This window comes from Delphinus delphis, chromosome 12, assembly GCF_949987515.2.
Source record: "Delphinus delphis chromosome 12, mDelDel1.2, whole genome shotgun sequence".
Classification (NCBI taxonomy): domain Eukaryota; kingdom Metazoa; phylum Chordata; class Mammalia; order Artiodactyla; family Delphinidae; genus Delphinus; species Delphinus delphis.
In genome coordinates, this window is record NC_082694.2 from 10302409 (window position 1) to 10317878 (window position 15470).

The 15470-nt window shown below is 50.9% G+C and overlaps 1 protein-coding gene across 3 annotated transcripts in view; it reads right to left on the reverse strand.

Annotated features, from left to right (window-relative positions):
- Positions 1-15237, reverse strand: part of CNNM3 (cyclin and CBS domain divalent metal cation transport mediator 3) — a 25065-nt gene extending 9828 nt beyond the window's left edge. For all 3 annotated transcript variants that reach the window (XR_009521503.1, XM_060027317.1, XM_060027316.1), the window contains exons 1-2: positions 13893-15237; positions 382-525 (exon numbers count right to left, since the gene is read on the reverse strand). Coding sequence is in view for 2 of the 3 variants with exons in the window: in XM_060027317.1 (XP_059883300.1) it covers positions 382-525; positions 13893-15237 (1489 nt within the window). In the remaining variant the exon portion in view is untranslated. The remainder of the gene's footprint in view (positions 1-381; positions 526-13892) is intronic.
- Positions 15238-15470: the final 233 nt, after the last annotated feature.

Genomic DNA, 15470 nt, shown 5'->3' on the forward strand with positions numbered 1-15470 from the left:
CCTCTCAGCAGTAAAGAATGGGCTTCTCTGAGAAGACACTTCTATACAACAGAACAAGAGAACGCAAACGGACCAAGGAAGATAAAGACTGGGAAAAAGCCCGTTAAAGGCAGAGCTCCGGGCAAGCCCTGGGACTGCAAAGCCACCCACAGGACACACCCCCGTGGCTCTGCGTCCAGGCACACGTGTGAGCCCTCCCTCCTGCAAGGGGCAATCCCGGCCCACGCAGGGGTAAGGAGACGGGGCCTGGGTACATGACGGCTCTGACCCGAGATCCAGCCCCGCTTCTGACAACACGGAGACCTGCCATCCTCTGATCCACACGTCTCTGTAAGCTCGAAAGACCGGCTGAGCCAGAAAAGCGCCAGGGCCACGACTCACGGTAGTCTTCAGACTCGTCCAGGATCTCGGACTTGATGATCTCCTCGATGACGTCCTCCAGGGTGACCAGGCCCAGCACCTCGTAGAAGGGGTCACCTTCGCCCTCGTTGTTCACCTTCTGCACGATGGCCAGGTGGGACTTCCCTGCGGGGAGGGACACCTGCGTTACAGCTTGCTAGGGGGCCTCCTGTTTTCCTTAGTCCCATGTGACTGGCCCACTACAAGGACAGAGGCTGATGTCTATGTTCCCACAACAGGCCAGGCACCAGGAGAGACTCTTCCTAGGTGCCCGTGAGGAGTAAGTCTTGGACCCCATGTCCACCTGCCCAAGTCCCCCCAGGCAGCGGCGGAGCTGGAGTCACCCCAGGTCTGTGCGACTCCACGCCGTAAACGTGGTTTAGACAAGGATGCATCCCGACCAGAACAGACACCGTAAACAGCCGCAACCGGACCGTGGACACAGGGCGCCGACACCAAAGACGCTGGCTCCCCGGGGACAGTCTGAATGCGGAAGCTGAGAGGGGCCACCCCGCCTCAGTCTCCAAAGGGAGCGTTCCCAATTCTGAAGGCTGCCCTGTATTTCCAGAAGCCGAGGTGCATGAAAGTCACCCAGGGGATGAAGATGATGATAATCGGCCAGTTAGAGCCCACACTGTGCGGGAGGAAGAGCAGGAAGCTGCAACTCTTCTCCTTCCTCCTCTGCATCCTCCTCAGGTGAGCTAACTGCTTGTTTTACGAGAAAATGTAAGCTTGAGAAAAGCCCGGCCTCAGAGTGCTGGGGACTGTTAGGGAAACTTCAAGAATATACTCTGTTTCGGGTAAGTGCTTTTTCTCCATAAAGCTTTATGCTTGTCCAAAAGCCACAGAATGTGGGACTTCCCTGGCGGTCCAGTAGTTAAGACTTCGCCTTCCAATGCAGGGGGTGCGGGTTCGATCCCTGGTCGGAGAGCTAAGATCCCGCATGCCTCAGGGCCAGAAAACCAAAACATAAAACAGAAGCAATATTGTAACAAATTCAATAAAGACTTTAAAAATGGTTCACGTCAAAAAAACCATTTAAAAAAACAAAAACAAAAAGAAACAGAATGCAAGCCATACAGGTAATTTAAAACTTTTGAGTAGCTACATTATAAAAATTAAAGAGACAGAAATGAAATTAATAGTATTTTATGATCAACTCAATATAATCAAAATATCGTTTCAACATGCAGTCAATATAAACATATGAATAGATATTTTTCCTTTTTTGGGCACTAAGTCTTTGCTATCTGGTGTGTGTTTGGCACTCACTGCACATCTCAATTCAGACTGGTTACCGTTCAAGAACTCAGCAGCCACTTGTGGGTAGTGGCGACTGGAGTGGACTGTGCAGGTCTAGGATATGGCACTGAGACCAAACTCATGTCAAGCATGCCCCCACCCCTTTTTAACAGTATTTTTTTTCACTGAAGTACAGCTGATTTACAATATTGTTAGTTCACACTGTGTACAGCAAAGTGTTTCAGTTGTATTTTTTCAGATTCTTTTCCATTATAGTTATTACAAGATTTTGAATATAGTTCCCTGTGCTATCCAGTAAATCCTTGTTGCGTATCTATTTTATGTATAGCAGTTTGTATATGTTAATCCCACACTCCTAATTTATCCCTCCCCCCCCTTTGGTAACCATAAGTTTGTTTTCTATGTCTGTTTATGTTTTATATAATTTGTATTATTTTTTAGATTCCACATAAAAGTGATATATAATATTTGTCTTTCTGTCTGACTTACTTCATTAAGTATAATATTCTCTAGGTTCATCCATGTTGCTGCAAATGACATCACTTTATTCTTTTTCGTGGCTGAGTAGTATTCACTTGCATATATACCACATCTTATTTATCCATTCATCTGTTGATGGACATTTAGGTTGCTGCCCCTTTTTATTACTAGTGAATAAAGCATAGGGTAAAAGCCGGCCTGGACCTGCATGTAAAGGGGTGCTTGCTTCAAGAATCCTTTGGTAAAGCAAAAAGTCACGCTCACCTCTTTGTATGAATCCTACTTTACATACCTTGGGTTCAATGACAATGTAGTGATTGGGTTTAGAAGCGCATGCTTTGGAAGCAGCTGCCTCATTCTTTCAGCATCCGTGCCCCCTGCCCCGCCCCCAGTAATCAGGTATAGGAAGACCTCTGCTCCAAAGTTGGAGGGAATGAAAATGTCAAGAGTCAAGCAAAAGCTATTATTATTAGACCACTAACCAGATGATCAAGAAAGGAAGGAGGCTGTAAAAGGATAAAAAGATCACATTTACTGCATGTCATCAAATCCAAGATGTCATCAATCATGAGACATCCTGGTTACAGAGATGTTAAAATACAAAAACAACGTGCAACTGAGAACTGAAGAAATGCAGTACAGGCCTACGTCATTTCAATGTGCTTCGCAGATACTGCTTTTTTTTTTTTTTTTTCCAACAAACTGAAGGTGTGTGGCAACCCTTCGTCAAGCAAGTCTGTCGGCACCATTTTTCAGACAGCATCTGCTCACTCTGTGTGTCACATTTCGGTAATTCTTCCAGATTTTCAAACTCCATTATTATTATATCTGTTAAGGCGATCTGTGATGTTACTATTGTAATTGTTTTGGGGGAGCGCCACCAACTGCAACCACATAAGACGGGGAACTTGATAGATACTGTGTGTGTTCTGACTGCTCCACCAACCGGTCATTCCCTGTCTCTCTCCCTCTCCTCTCCTCTCTCCCTGTTCCCTGAGACACAATACTGCAATTTAGGCCAATTAATAACCCTACAATAGGCTCTAAGTGTTCAAGTGAAAGGAAGAATCACAGGCCTCTCATTTTAAAACAAAAGTTAGAAATGATTAAGCTTAGCAAGGAAGGCATGTCGAAAGCTGAGACAGGCTGAAAATTAGGCCTCGTGCACCAAACGGCCAAGTCGTGAATGCAAAGGGACAGTTCTGGAAGGAAATTAAAAGAGCTACTCCAGGGCTTCCCTGGTGGCGCAGTGGTTAAGAATCCACCTGCCAATGCAGGGGACACGGGTTCAGAGCCCTGGTCCAGGAAGATCCCACATGCTGTGGAGCAACTAAGCCCGTGCGCCACAACTACTGAGCCCACGTGCCACAATTACTGAAGCCCGCACACCTAGAGCCCATGCTCCGCAACAAGAGAAGCCACCGCAACGAGAAGCCTGCGCACCGCAAAGAAGAGTAGCCACCGCTCACCACAACTAGAGAAAGCCCGTGCGCAGCAACAAAGACCCAATGCAGCCAAAAATAAATAATAAATAAATAAATAATTTGAAAATTTTTTTAAATAAATAAGAGCTGCTCCAAAAAATAAAAATATACAAACAAGCAAATAAATGTGCTACTCCAGTGAACATGTGAATGGTAAGAAAGCCAAACAGCCTTCTTGCTGATATGGAGAAAGTCTGAGTGGTCTGGATAGAAGATCAAACCAGCTACAACGTTCCCTTACCCAAAAACCTAACCCAGTGCAAAGCCCCACCTCTCAATTCTATCAAGGCTAAGAGAGGTGAGGGAGCTGCAGATGAAAAGAAGCTACCAGAGATCGGTTCACGAGGTTTAAGGAAAGCCGTCTCCATAACATAAGAGAGTAAGGCGAAGCAGCAAGTGCTGAGGTAGAAGCTGCAGCAACTTACCCAGAAGCTCTAGCTCAGATCATTAACGAAGGTAGTTACACGACACAACAGATGTTCGACGTGGACAAAACCACCTTATATTAGAAGAAGATGCCATCTAGGACTTTGACAGCCAGAGAGGAAAAGTCAAGGCCTGGTTTTAAAGCTTCAAAGGACACGCTGACCCTCTTGTTATGGGCTAATGCAGTTAGCAGGTGATTTTAAGTTGAAGCCAATGCTCACTTACCATTCCAAAAATCCTAGGGCCGTTGAGAATTACGCTAAATCTACTCTGCCTGTGCTCTATAAACTGAACAATAAAGGATGACAACACATTGGTTTACTGAATATTTTAAGCCCACTGTTGAGAGCCAATGCTCAGAAAAAAGATTCCTTTTCAAGTAGTACTGCTCATCAGCAATGCACCTGGTCACCCAAGAGCTCTGATGGAGCTGTATAAGGAGACTAATGTTATTTTCATGACTGCTAACAAAACATCATACTGCAGCCCATGGATCAAGGAGTAATTTCAACTTTCAAGTCTTATTAAGAACTACATTACATAAGGCTACACCTGCCATAGATAGAGATTCCCCTGATGGATGTGGGCAAACTCAATTGAAAACCTTCTGGAAAGGATTCACCATTCTAGATGCCATTAAGAACATTCATGATTTATGAAAAGAGATCAAAATATGAACACTGATGGGAGTTTGGAAGAAGTTGATTCCAACCCTCATGGATGACTTTGAGGGGTTCAAGACTTCATGAAGGAAAGTAACTGCAGATGTGGTAGGACGAGCAAGGGAACTAGAATGAGAAGTGGAGCCTGAAGGTGTGACTGAATTGCTGCCATCTCAGGATAAAACTTTAATGGACGAGGAGTTGCTTCTCATGGATGAGCAAAGAAAGTGGTTTCTTGAGATGGGAACTACTCTTGGTAAAGATGTTGCAAAGACCGTTGAAATGGCAACAAAGGATTTAGAACATCATATGAACTTAACTGATAAGGGGTTGTGGGGTTGGCAGGGTTTGACAGGACTGACTCCAATTTTGGAAGAAGTTCTACTGTGGATAAAATGCTATCAAACAGCGCTGGGTGCTTCAGAGACATCGCTGGTGCACGGAAGAGCCAACTGATAGAGCAAGCTTCACTGTCACCTTAAGAAACTGCCACGGCGACCCCAATCAGCAGCCACCACCCTGATGAGCCAGCAACCACCAACACGGAGGCAAGACTCTCCACCATCAAAAAGTTTATAACTCGCTGAAGGCTCAGATGGTGGTTAACATTTTTTAGCCATAAAGGTTTTTTAGTTTGATTTTCTGCGGGACCACGCTGCACAGCATGTGGGATCTTAGTTCCCCAACCAGGGATCAAACCTGCTTGCTTGCTTGCTTACTTTCTTATTTATTTATTTATTTTTGCGGTACGCGGGCCTCTCACTGTTGTGGCCTCTCCCGCTGCAGAGCACAGGCTCCGGACGCGCAGGCTCAGCGGCCATGGCTCACGGGCCCAGCCGCTCCGCGGCATGTGGGATCTTCCCGGACCGGGGCACGAACCCGTGTCCCCTGCATCGGCAGGCGGACTCTCAACCACTGCGCCACCAGGGAAGTCCTATGATATCTTTTTCTGGTTTTGATATCAGGGTGATGGTGGCTTCGTAGAATGAATTTGGGAGTGTTTCTCCCTCTGCAATTTTTTGGAAGAGTTTGAGAAGAATGGGTGTTAACTCTTCTCTAGATGTTTGATAGAATTCACCTGTGAAGCCATTTGGTCCTGGACTTTTGTTTGCTGTAAGATTTTTAATTACAGTTTCAATTTCATTACTTGTGATTGGTCTGTTTATATATTTTCTAATTCTTCCTGGTTCAGTCTTGGAAAATTGTACCTTTCCAGGAATTTGTCCATTTCTTCGTGGCTGTCCATTTTATTGGCATATAGTTGTTTGTAATAGTCTCTTATAATCCTTTGTATTTCTGCAGTGTTGGTTGTGTGATTTTTCCTTTTTCATTTCTAATTTTATTGATCTGAGTCCTCTCCCTTTTTTTCTTAATGAGTCTGACTAAGGGTATATCAATTTTGTTTATCTTCTCAAAGAACCAGCTTTTAGTTTTATTGATCTTTGCTATTGTTTCCTTCGTTTCTATTTCAGACGCGGAGTTAGCATCTCCCCACAACTAGGGCGCCTGCCGTCTGCTTGTGGGGGACTCTGACCCCCAAGGAGACGGGAGGAACCCCAGAGTGAACTGGTAGGACACAGCAGGAACAAGGGGGGAGGAGAAGTGGAGGCCAGACAAGATCAGCGCCCCTGAGGCCAGGAGATCAGGAGAGGCAGGTGGGAGGGACTCTCCAGGAAGAGCAGGAGAGCAGTGGAGGGCAATCGCATGGCCCACTTGGGCCGGGGAGCCTGCTGAGCTCCCAAGCTGGTTGTGCCCTCCAAAGCCCCATCCAGGCTGTGAGGGTCCTGGGGGCACAGGAGGGAGAACAGGGAGATCAGGAGAGGCAGGCGGGAGGGGTCCTGCCGGAGGAGCAGGAGAGGACCGGAGGGCAACTGCCCCGCCCACTCAGGCACAAGGAGCCTGCTGAGCTCCCAGACCAATGCCCCGCCTTCCAAGGCCCCTCCAGGCTGCGTGGGTCCTTGTGGGCATAGGAGGGAGGCCAGGTGGGGATCAGGAGAGGCAGGCAGGAGGGGCCCTCCAGGAGGAGCAGGAGAGGAGAGAAGGGTGTTTTCCCCACCCACCTGAGCCCAGGAAGCCTGCTGGGCTCCCAGGTGAGATCCCCTGCCCTCTGAGACCAGGGGTGTGGGGCCGCCTGGGCTCCTTCTGTTCCTTGAGCCTAAGCCCCACCCCCCACAGCCCCCAGGGCCTTTTCCAGCCCTGTGGGTCCTGAGCATAGGCCCCGCCCACCACCCAAACCTCGCCCTTGCTTAGGCCCCGCCCTCCACAGCCAAGGCCTTCCCCCACCACCTTTTTTTTTTTCTTTTCCCTCCACCTCTTTTTACTATTGTGGTACTGATGTACCTTCCCGTTGTTGACTCATCTATATTTTTATTTCTAACATATCTAACTATGTTATCTGTTAGTTTCCTAGTTTAATTTTATTTTTTACTTTGTTATTGTTTTTTATTTTTTATTTTTGCCACCACACACTGCTTGCGGGATCTTGATTCGCAAGCCCAGGGTCGGGCGGAAGCTCCGGCGGTGGGAGCTCCGAAGTCCGAACCATCGGACTAACAGAGCATCTCAGACCCCAGGGAATATTCATCAGAGTGAGGTCTCACAGAGTTCAGCACCAAGACCCAGCTCTACCCAACAGCCTACAAACTCCAGTGTTGGAAGCCTCAGGCCAAACCAGTAAAACAGGAACACAATCCCAGTCATTAAAAAAAGAGAGACGGCAAAAAATGTCACAGATGAAGGAGCAAGGGAAAACCTACAAGACCAAATAAATGAAGAGGAAACAGGCAATCTACCTGGAAAAGAATTCAGAGTAACGATAGTAAAGATGATCCAGAATCTCGGAAACAGAATGGAAGCACGGATTGAGAAAATACAAGAAATGTTTAACAAAAATCTAGAAGAACTAAAGAACAAACAGAGATGAACAACACAATAACTGAAATGAAAAATACACTATAAGGAATCAATAACAGAATAACGGAGGCAGAAGAATGAATAAGTGAGTAAAGACAGAATGGTGGAAATAAATGCCAAGGAGCAGAATAAAGAATGAAAAGAATTGAAGACAGTCTCAGAGACCTCTGGGACAACACTAAACACACCAACATTCGAATTACAGGGGTCCCAGAAGAAGAAGAGAAAAAGAAAGGTCTGAGAAAATATTTGAAGAGATTATAGTGGAAAACTTCCCTAACATGGGAAAGGAAATAGTCACCCAAGTCCAGGAAGCACAGAGAGTCCCATACAGGATAAACCCTAGGAAAAACACCCCAAGACACATATTAATCAAGCTAACAAAAATTAAATTCAAAGAGAAAATATTAAAAGCAGCAAGGGAAAAACAAAAAATAACATACAAAGGAGTCCCCATAAGGTTATCAGCTGATTTTTCAGTGGAAACTCTGCAGGCCAGAAGGGAGTGGCAGGATATACTTAAAGTGATGAAAGAGAAAAACCTACAACCAAGATTACTCTACCCAGCAAGGATCTCATTCAGATTTGATGGAGAAATCAAAAGCTTTACAGACAAACAAAAGCTAAGAGAATTCAGCACCACCAAACCAGCTTTACAACAAATGCTAAAGGAACTTCTCTAAGCGGGAAACACAAGAGAAGAAAAAGACCCACAAAAACAGACCCAAAACAATTAAGAAAATGGTAATAGGAACATACATACCGATAATAACCTTGAATGTAAATGGATTAAATGCCCCAAACAAGACAAAGACTGGCTGAATGGATACAAAAACAAGACCCATATATATGCTGTCTACAAGAGACCCACTTCAGACCTAGGGACACATACAGACTGAAAGTGAAGGGATGGAGAAAGATATTCCATGGAAATGGAAATCATAAGAAAGCTGGAGTAGCAACACTCATGTCAGATAAAATAGACTTTAAAATAAAGACTGTTACAAGAGACAAATAAGGACACTACATAATGATCAATCCAAGAAGAAGATATAACAATTATAAATGTTTTTGCACCCAACATAGGAGCACCTCAATACGTAAGGCAAATGCTAACAACCATGAAAGGAGAAATCGACAGTAACACAGTAATAGTAGGGGACTTTAACACCCCACTTACACCAATGGACAGATCGTCCAAACAGAAAATAAATATGGAAACATAAGCTTTAAATGACACAACAGACCAGATAGATCTAATTGACATTTATAGAACATTCCACCGAAAAGTGGCAGAACACACTTTCTTCTCAAGTGCACATGGAACATTCTCCAGGACAGATCACATCTTGGGTCACAAATCAAGCCTTGGAAAATTTAAGAAAACTGAAATCGTATCAAGCATCTTTTCTGACCACAACGCTCTGAGATTGTAAATCAATTACAGGAAAAAAAACTGTAAAAACACAAATATGTGGAGGCTAAACAGTGCGCTACTAAATAACCAAGAGATCACTGAAAAAATCAAAGAAATAAAAAAATACATAGACACAAATGACAACGAAAGCACGACCACCCAAAACCCATGGGACACAGCAAAAGCAGTTCTAAGAGGGACGTTCATAGCAATTCAATCTCACCTCAAGAAACAAGAAAAATCTCAAATAAACAATCTTACCCTACACGTAAAACATAGCTTTTATATACACTGAGAAACCAAAACACTTGTATGACTTGCTTTACTGTGGTGGTCTGGAACTGAACCCACAATATCTCCAAGGCATGCCTATACTTAGGGCTTGCTTACTGCGTGCCAGCCACCAAATGCTTTATTCATTTATTAACTTACCAAACCCTCTGGCAACTCTATACGGCACATATTATTATTTGCATTTTACAGTTCACAGAGAAAACTGAGGCCAAAAGAGGTTCAGTGACCCTGCCAAGCTGGAACCCAGGCAGCTGGCTCTGAGTCCACTCTCCTAGCACCCCCCCCCACCCCACTCAAGTGACTTTCACTGAGGAGAACAAAAGACTGAATCTTAGGAGCCCCCTCCCCTCTGGGAGATAGGCATGGTGCCAAGTTCAGGGCCCCACTGAAGAGAAGCCAGCAGCCCTCTTTAGGGGCTCTACCATCCTGGAACAAAAATTAAAGGCGGAAATGCCCACATTAAGTTCCCTCCCCACTTCCCAGGAGGAAGGGGCTAGGGGTCCCTGGGGAACTGTCTGCCCATTCGTGCTGAGACAGAGGCACTGAATGAGGAACGTGGCATTTCCAGACGCTTCCCACCCCTTGGTGTTTGGGCTGGAATGGCTCACACCGGCAGGCAGGCAGCACTGCTACGAGGGCCCCAACAGCTCTGCCACGGGATACAAATCCGTTAGGCCACGTCAGGAAGGCTGAGGCTCGACACACAATGTGGGTCAACGGTCTTCTGGGATTTCGGGAGCCAAAGCCCAGGTTCTAGATGGCCATCTGGGAGCAGAGGACCCACTTCAGCCCCCTTCTTCCACAAAGCCAGTCCCTTTGGCAGGTTACCTACAGGAATGACTAATTTCTACCTTGCTTTCAAAACTTCTATAAAATGGGCGCAAGGTTCTCAGTGATGAGATGATTCAATAATGAACAGAAGACAGAAGAGCCCTCGCAAGGTCCCCCAAACAGCGGCCACGGGATCTAACCTTAAGGCAGGATGTCTGAGGGGTCCAGGAGGCAACCAGAAAGGAGTGAGGGGCACACAGAGAACGGGAAGCTGGAGGGATTCAAGCTTCTCATCTGATGGGATAAAACGCCCTGAAGATATGGGGCCCCCTGGCTGGCTGACTGCAAACACGGACACAGGCCCCCAGACAGGTGCCGTCGGCTCTCCCCGCGAAAGCTCTACAGAGCCGCAGGCCAGGGGGAGATGGCACACCTGCCGACGTCGACCAGGAAGCTCTGAAAAGCTCTAGAGTTCTGATTTTAGTTAGCAGGCTCGAGAACGCTCACAAACGACAGGGGTGCTAGAGGACCCTTCCATAATGCCTATTTTCTAGGACATTCCTAAAAATGCAGTTGGCGATGGAATTCCTCTGCCTTCCCTCTTTAGCGTTTTTTTAAAAAAACTGTCTGAACGTATCCTGTGAGAAAAGTACTATGTGACCATCCCTCACAGATGTCTGAGCAGGTCTGACTCTTCAGAGTTGGGGCAATCCTTTGGCTTCTGAAAGGCAATGAACCACAACTCAGGGTTTAAAGCAGACTCCGAAAAGCGCACCCATCCTAATCCCTCCTTTGGCTGAATGTCCTTGAGGTCACTGGTGGTTGTCACTGGGGGTTGGCAAAGAAGGCAGGGGTTAATAGCTTTAAAGAAAATACATGCTACCTACTACACCTCCAAAGTACGCGCTCCCCCCGGCAATGCCTGCACAAAACAATCAGCTGTCACCTCAAGTCTGCACAGTGACTGAGGGGCACCTCACCGGGGAAGGTGCCTCTCCCAGACTATACAGTTCCAAAACTGTGCTCTGAAGGAGAGAAAGAAACAGGGCCCAGAATGGCAGTAACTGCCAAGATGCCAGGGCCTCCAGCGTCGGGAATTCAGAGGGACCACCGTCTCATACACTCGGCAGAGAGACAGGAAGGGGATCGGTTCCTAAAACCGCACGCACCAGGGAGGCTGCGATACGCCCTTTGTTCATGAGCAGAGGAACGATGAAGAGTGTTAGACTAACGAGGACTTTAGTGAGGAAACGTAAAGCGATCTGCCAAAGGACTGCACTGCACGAGAGCAGAGAAAGCCCAGGATATCACAGGAAAGACGTGGCCATCTTGCCCTGAGAATGGCCCTCACTCTCCACAGGAGGCAGGAGGCCGAGGGGACTGAAGAGCCCCCCATTCAACCTCCAGACTGCACCCCTCCCGCACCGCCTTCTAGAAGGAGGCTCTCCAGAGCCGCCCCAAGGCCACCACCCCAGAACAGAAGCAGCCTGCACTGGCCTTCCCTCCCTACCAGCAACTTCCTACCAACACTTCGACCTAAACCCACTCGACTCCCCCATCTTAAGATCCCCCATCTTAAAACCAAAGAGCAGAAGGCCTCCTGCCCGCCCAGCCTCTCCCAGCCACTGCCCCCTGGCTTACGCTCTGCAGCCATACCTCCCGGAAGGCCTGTCTCCTTGGGCTGTCGTGCTTCAATCCCCAGCACCCCACTCCATGGCCCCACAACTGCTCTGCAAAGGTCAAGGGTATCCTGGTTGCTGGATCCAAAGGACATGACGCCAGCCTCTCTCCTGATCACTCTCCTTCCCTTAGTTTCCAGGGCGTTCCCGGGTCTGGCTCTCCTCCGCAGCCCCTCCTCTCTGCCCTCCACCCCTTCCCTGCTGTGCCCCTCTTTAAGCGCTGCTTCCTAGGACCACTTCAACACAGACGTCCAGATCCTTCCCTCCTGCTTGGGGCTTTCACTTGCATCTCACTGCACATCAACTAATCCTAGGAGCCTGCCTCTCGGGCCACTGCAGAGCCACAAATTCCCGTGTCCAGAACGAACTCGTCTGCCTGCCACCCGCCACCGCCCCCAAGCCCTCTCTTCCCTGCGTGTGCTCTGCCTCAGGGAAAGTCAAGGCCACCACCAAGCCAAAATGCACATTCATCCTCGGCTCCTCTTCTTGCCCCCCAGTTCCTGGGCTAACCACAAAATGCTCCTAAGCCCATCTTCAAATGCCCTCTTGGGTTACTCCTCTCCAGGCCCGCTGTGCACCCCTGTTCAGGCTACCACCACCTCTCACTGGACCCCCCAACCACTGGGACCCCCCAACTGTGGTCTCCACACCAGTCAGTGATCTGTGCAAACCACTCGGATGGTGCCACGCTCTGCTCAGTCACCGCCCTGGTGGTCAAGCCCGGCCTCCCCAGGGCCTCAAGCTGGAAGGCAGCAGGGGCAGGATGGTACCCTCCCCTGCTGACTCCAGGGCCTGCACAGCTGGCCACCAGGCCACGAGAATCCCCACTGCCTCAGAGACTACAGTACTACTCAGAGACAGAGTACTTGCTACTGGGGGGTGCTGCCTGGCCCCCGACCCAGCCTCCTCTCCCCAGTGAAGGGCTGCGTGGCTACTCTCTGAAGAAACAGCCAGGAGCTTATCAGAGATTCTCTAGCAAAGCAGCCAGGGCTGCCCATCAAAGTCTCCCACCGAGATCCCCAGATACAGTAGTAACAGTTACTGCCTAACTTCAACACCCTTCAGCAGGAGGTGGTGCGCGAGAGCGCCCACTAGTGGCCTCCATACAGCAGTGCTAATGCAGGAGTAACATAGTCACTACTGCAGAGCTTGGCCTCCCTGCCCTGACAGTCAAGGGCCTCACAGGGGCCTGGAGACTTCACAGCTGCCAGGAAGATGAGGGGGAGCTGCTCAGTTCTCCGCCGCAATTAGTCTTTAGGGTGAAGCTCATCCAGAGTCCTGAGGTGTCCCCAAGCCCATCCTGCAGTTCAGGTGTGAAAAGCCTGGCTAGTGGCCAAGTGTCCTCTGGGGAGGACACCCAAGCCCAACAACGGAGAGGGAGACTGCAGGGGAATCCAAACCTTCACAATGCGAGAGTCTCAGTTTTTACCAGGGTGAAAGGAGAGGGTGAAAATATGGAGTTAAGAGAGAACTTGAGACCTTACTCGGGGTTTAAAAAAAAAAGTAATGGGAGACTAATTGGTATCCATCAAGTTGCTTCTGGTGAAATTACAGTGGAAGTTTCTTCCACACCTGTAGAAAAACATTTACCAATCATTCCTTTTCCCTTCCTTTTACCAATCAGGAAGGTAGCAGCCCATCAGTGACCTTAACAATGATGCCCTGGAAACATCACAGGACCAGATACTTTTATATCATATGTGTGCAGACAGCAGCGTCCAGGTACCTGAAGACTATACTCTTCTATGTTCTTTCCGTTTCTATCCAAGAGTTTGGACCTGCTACAAAGCCAAAGGCCACAGAAATGACCTGGTAAAGAGCTGGAGAGTTAGAGCCAAGTAGACATACCTCCCCAAACTGGGGGCCTGCCAGGAGAAGGGGACTTTTGCTGTCTATAGCACTGTCAGTTTCAGAGCCACAGCCTTTAAATGATATTTCGAAGGGTCATTCGGAGCTGCAAAGCCATCCTCTTCATTAAAAGGGCCCTTAGAGGCTTCCCTGCTCTCCACGAGGGTGGGACCCTTCCCCACAAGCTTCCCTAAACCCCCACTCCTTCTGTAGGGCGCTGACATGCGAGTCCCCTCCGCGATTCCCCGGCCGTTACCTCGTTTGAACTCCTCCAGGACGGCGTCCAGCTTGGTGTCGTTGAAGACGAAGTGGAGTGGGTGGCTGTAGAAGCGGGTGATTGTGCTGAGCGGCGTGCAGTCTTCGGGGTCCACGAAGGCCAAGTCCTTGAGGTAGAGCATGTCCACGATGTTGGAACGCTCGTCCTCGTACACGGGGATGCGCGTGTGGCCGCTCTGCATGATGCTGGCCAGGACGCCGAAGTCCAGCACGGTGCTGGCGTCCAGCATGAAGCAGTCCTCGAGGGGCGTGAGCACGTCCTCCACGGTCCGGCAGGGCAGCACGCCCTTGCTGAGATCGCTATATGGGTCGCTGCCGCCGCGCGCCAGTTCCAGCACGCGCTCGCGCAGCCGCCCTGGCCGCGCCGCCAGCTCCAGCAGCTGGCCCACGGGCAGCGCCACGGGCAAGGTGAGCAGCACTGCCAGGCGGCTGAGGATCAGTGCGCGCGGCGCCAGCGCCAACGTCCAGCGCCCGCTCACGGCAGCCGGCACCACCTCGCCCACCAGGAACACGAGCCCCGCGCTGCCGAGCACTGCAGGCACGGCGCGCTGGCCGGCCGCGCGGTACAGCAGCACCGCCAGCGCCGCCTGCGCCAGGCTAGCCAGCAGCAGCAGCGCGCCCAGGGCGCAGCCGGCCCAGCGCCGCGCGGGCTCCAGGCGCCGCGCCGCCGCACGCTCCGCCTCCGAGCCGCTCTCGCGCAGCACCTGCACCTCGGCTGGCGCCAGCGCCAGCGCGCTCAGCTGCAGGCCCCGCGCCAGCGCCGCCAGCGCCAGCAGCCCCGCCGCCCCCAGGCCCAGAGCCCAGGGCGGCGCCGCCTCCTCGGCTGCCCCGCCGCCCGGCTCCACACGCACGGCCAGCAGCGCCGAATGCGGGCGCACGGCCTCGGCGCGCAGGCGCAGCAGCGCGCGCCACTCGCCCGTGGGGGCGGCCGCCTCGCCGCTCGGCTCCCCGCGCACAGCCAGCAGCGCCGAGTGCGGGCGCACAGCCTCAGCGCGCAGGCGCAGCAGCGCACGCCACTCGCCCGTGGGGGCCGCCGCCTCGTCGGACGCCGCGGCCGGCCCGCCCTCGGGGCAACCCGCCCCCTCAGGGGCCACCCAGGACCAGGAGCTGTTGGCGAAGCCCGAGCCGAAAAGGCGCAGGCGGAAGGTGGCCTCCGGAGCGGCCCGCATCTCCCCTCCGCGCGCCCACCCCGCGCCCGCCGCTCCGTCCTCCTCCAGACAGACACCCAGCACTCGCGGGCCCGACGCCGCCTCCCCGGCGGCGTTGCCCAGGCAGAGCGCGGCGAGCAACCAGCCTAGCCGACCCGCCGCCGCCGCCGCCGCCATCGCCTGCTGCCCCCTCTCGGCCTCCCGCGCAGCCTACCCCTCCGCCTCCCCCGGGCCAATCGTCGCCAGCCCTGGCGCCTCTTCCGCCAATAGGCGGCGGGCGGGGGCGGGCCCCAGGGTCGGACTAGGCTGCGCCGGGGAGTAAACAAGCCGCGGCGCGATCCCGGGGCGGGTCGGGGGCGTGGGGCTCTCGGCCCCGCGGGGCTCGGCCGCGATTCCCGGGGCTGGGGCTG